This window comes from Montipora foliosa, chromosome 3 (genome assembly GCF_036669935.1).
Source record: "Montipora foliosa isolate CH-2021 chromosome 3, ASM3666993v2, whole genome shotgun sequence".
Taxonomy (NCBI): domain Eukaryota; kingdom Metazoa; phylum Cnidaria; class Anthozoa; order Scleractinia; family Acroporidae; genus Montipora; species Montipora foliosa.
This window is the reverse complement of record NC_090871.1, coordinates 49,831,103-49,832,762: the sequence shown is the minus strand read 5'-3', so window position 1 is coordinate 49,832,762 and position 1,660 is coordinate 49,831,103. Positions and strand designations below refer to the sequence as shown.

The window sequence follows — 1,660 nt, the reverse complement described above, 5'->3', positions numbered from 1 at the left end:
TTAAACTATCACCAATTCATTACCCACCTTGTCAATAACGACCGACTCTTCGTACAATACAACTGCATGGACATTGAAATCTGCTGCACTATTGGCACTTATTTTATACCTGAAAATCAACTGTTTAGGGTCTCTTGTTACTTTTTCTGTTTGATATGATAGATCGAAAAAGATTAGTGGATACAGGCTGTTATAATTGGCAAGATTCAACTGGGTTCCGGTGTTGTAATCATTTTTTCGCATTGCATAAGACATCAGATCATTGAATATTCTCACTTTGCTTTCACTGTCATATTCTGTTTCTGGGTAGAAAACACCATTGCCATATTCGAGTCTGCATGTTGTTAAATAACTGTTTGCGTCTGCTGCATTTAGTTTAAAGGTATCAAGTAGATATGGATTTTGAGTTGCAACTCTGGTTTTAGCCCGTTGTAGATAAACAAAAATTGCTTTGACATTGTCAATACTGGAAGAAATCTGAAAAAAACCACTGACTCTAGCAGGTGCTGACACTGCATATAGTTCACGCTGATATGTCCATTTGTGTTCTTTCATGAAAGAGCTTACAAATTTGTCATACAGACTGTCTTTTGGAGTCAGTTTTGGAACCCATAGTAGAAATCTGTTAATCACTACTCTGCCGGCATCTACTCCTACTGCCATATTGATGAGTTCATTGTCGTTCTGGAGATTCAAATTGAATTGTAACTGCATAGGAACCAACATTTTATCCTGCAACTCTTCAAAAAAACTGTAACGATTGAGAGGTATGATCAAATTCACATCTTTTGCTCCTCCCGTTCCATCATTGTTGGTAGCTTGTGTAAGCACTCTTCTAGATTCATATCCTAAATTAGTATTGGCTGTCGTATCATTTGTGTCTAAATACCAAAAACTGTTTTTACCGACTGATCTGCTGTAATCATCAGAATATTCCAACAGATTCTTCACAAAAGTGACCTTATGTAGATTGTCAGTATCATAAACAATTTTCCCAGCACTTTTAATCATTATATGTGAAATCAATGAATGAGATCCGTTTATCACCGTTATTCTATCGGCTGCTGCGTAACCGGATCCATCTGCTGTTTTTTGTAACTGGAATTGAACCTCGAAATAAGCATTGTACCAATCATAGAAAGAACTCCGGTCGTTGATGGTGAATCTATAACCGTTCTTTTCTTGATGTTGACCGTCACCTGGGGCTCGGATTACATCATCAAGTTGAAATCGCACTAACTCATTTCTTTGCAATAATTCACTTGTTCTAAAAGCCATTTATACTATTGTATTATATAATTTTGCTGTCATGTTATTTATTTGAAAAATCTACGCCTTCTTCCAGATCCTGATATCAATCTATTTAGTATCATATCAGTACTTTCATCTTGCTGTTTAATGGGTGAGGATGGAACAATTGCCTTTTGTGTTGTAGCTCCTTTTCTCAAATTTGCTAATCTCTTCATAATTAAATCACCAGATTTTTCAGCAACTTTTTTACCAATTTTATCACCTGCATGGGAAACCCCTGATTCTAATGCCTTCTTCGCCATGGGCTTGGCAATTTTCTTGAAAACAGATGATGCCACACTCTTCAATGGTTTGAAAATGTTGTCGATAATAAGCCCAGACCCTTTGTGTTGAAATACAAATTTACCAA

At 36.3% G+C, this 1,660-nt stretch overlaps 1 protein-coding gene across 1 annotated transcript; it reads right to left on the bottom strand.

The window, feature by feature from the left end:
- Positions 1 to 1,011, bottom strand: LOC137996052 (uncharacterized). The gene has a single exon (XM_068841491.1). The coding sequence runs from the start codon at positions 1,009 to 1,011 to the stop codon at positions 1 to 3; it is 1,011 nt and encodes a 336-aa protein (XP_068697592.1).
- Between the last annotated feature and the right edge of the window lie 649 nt (positions 1,012 to 1,660).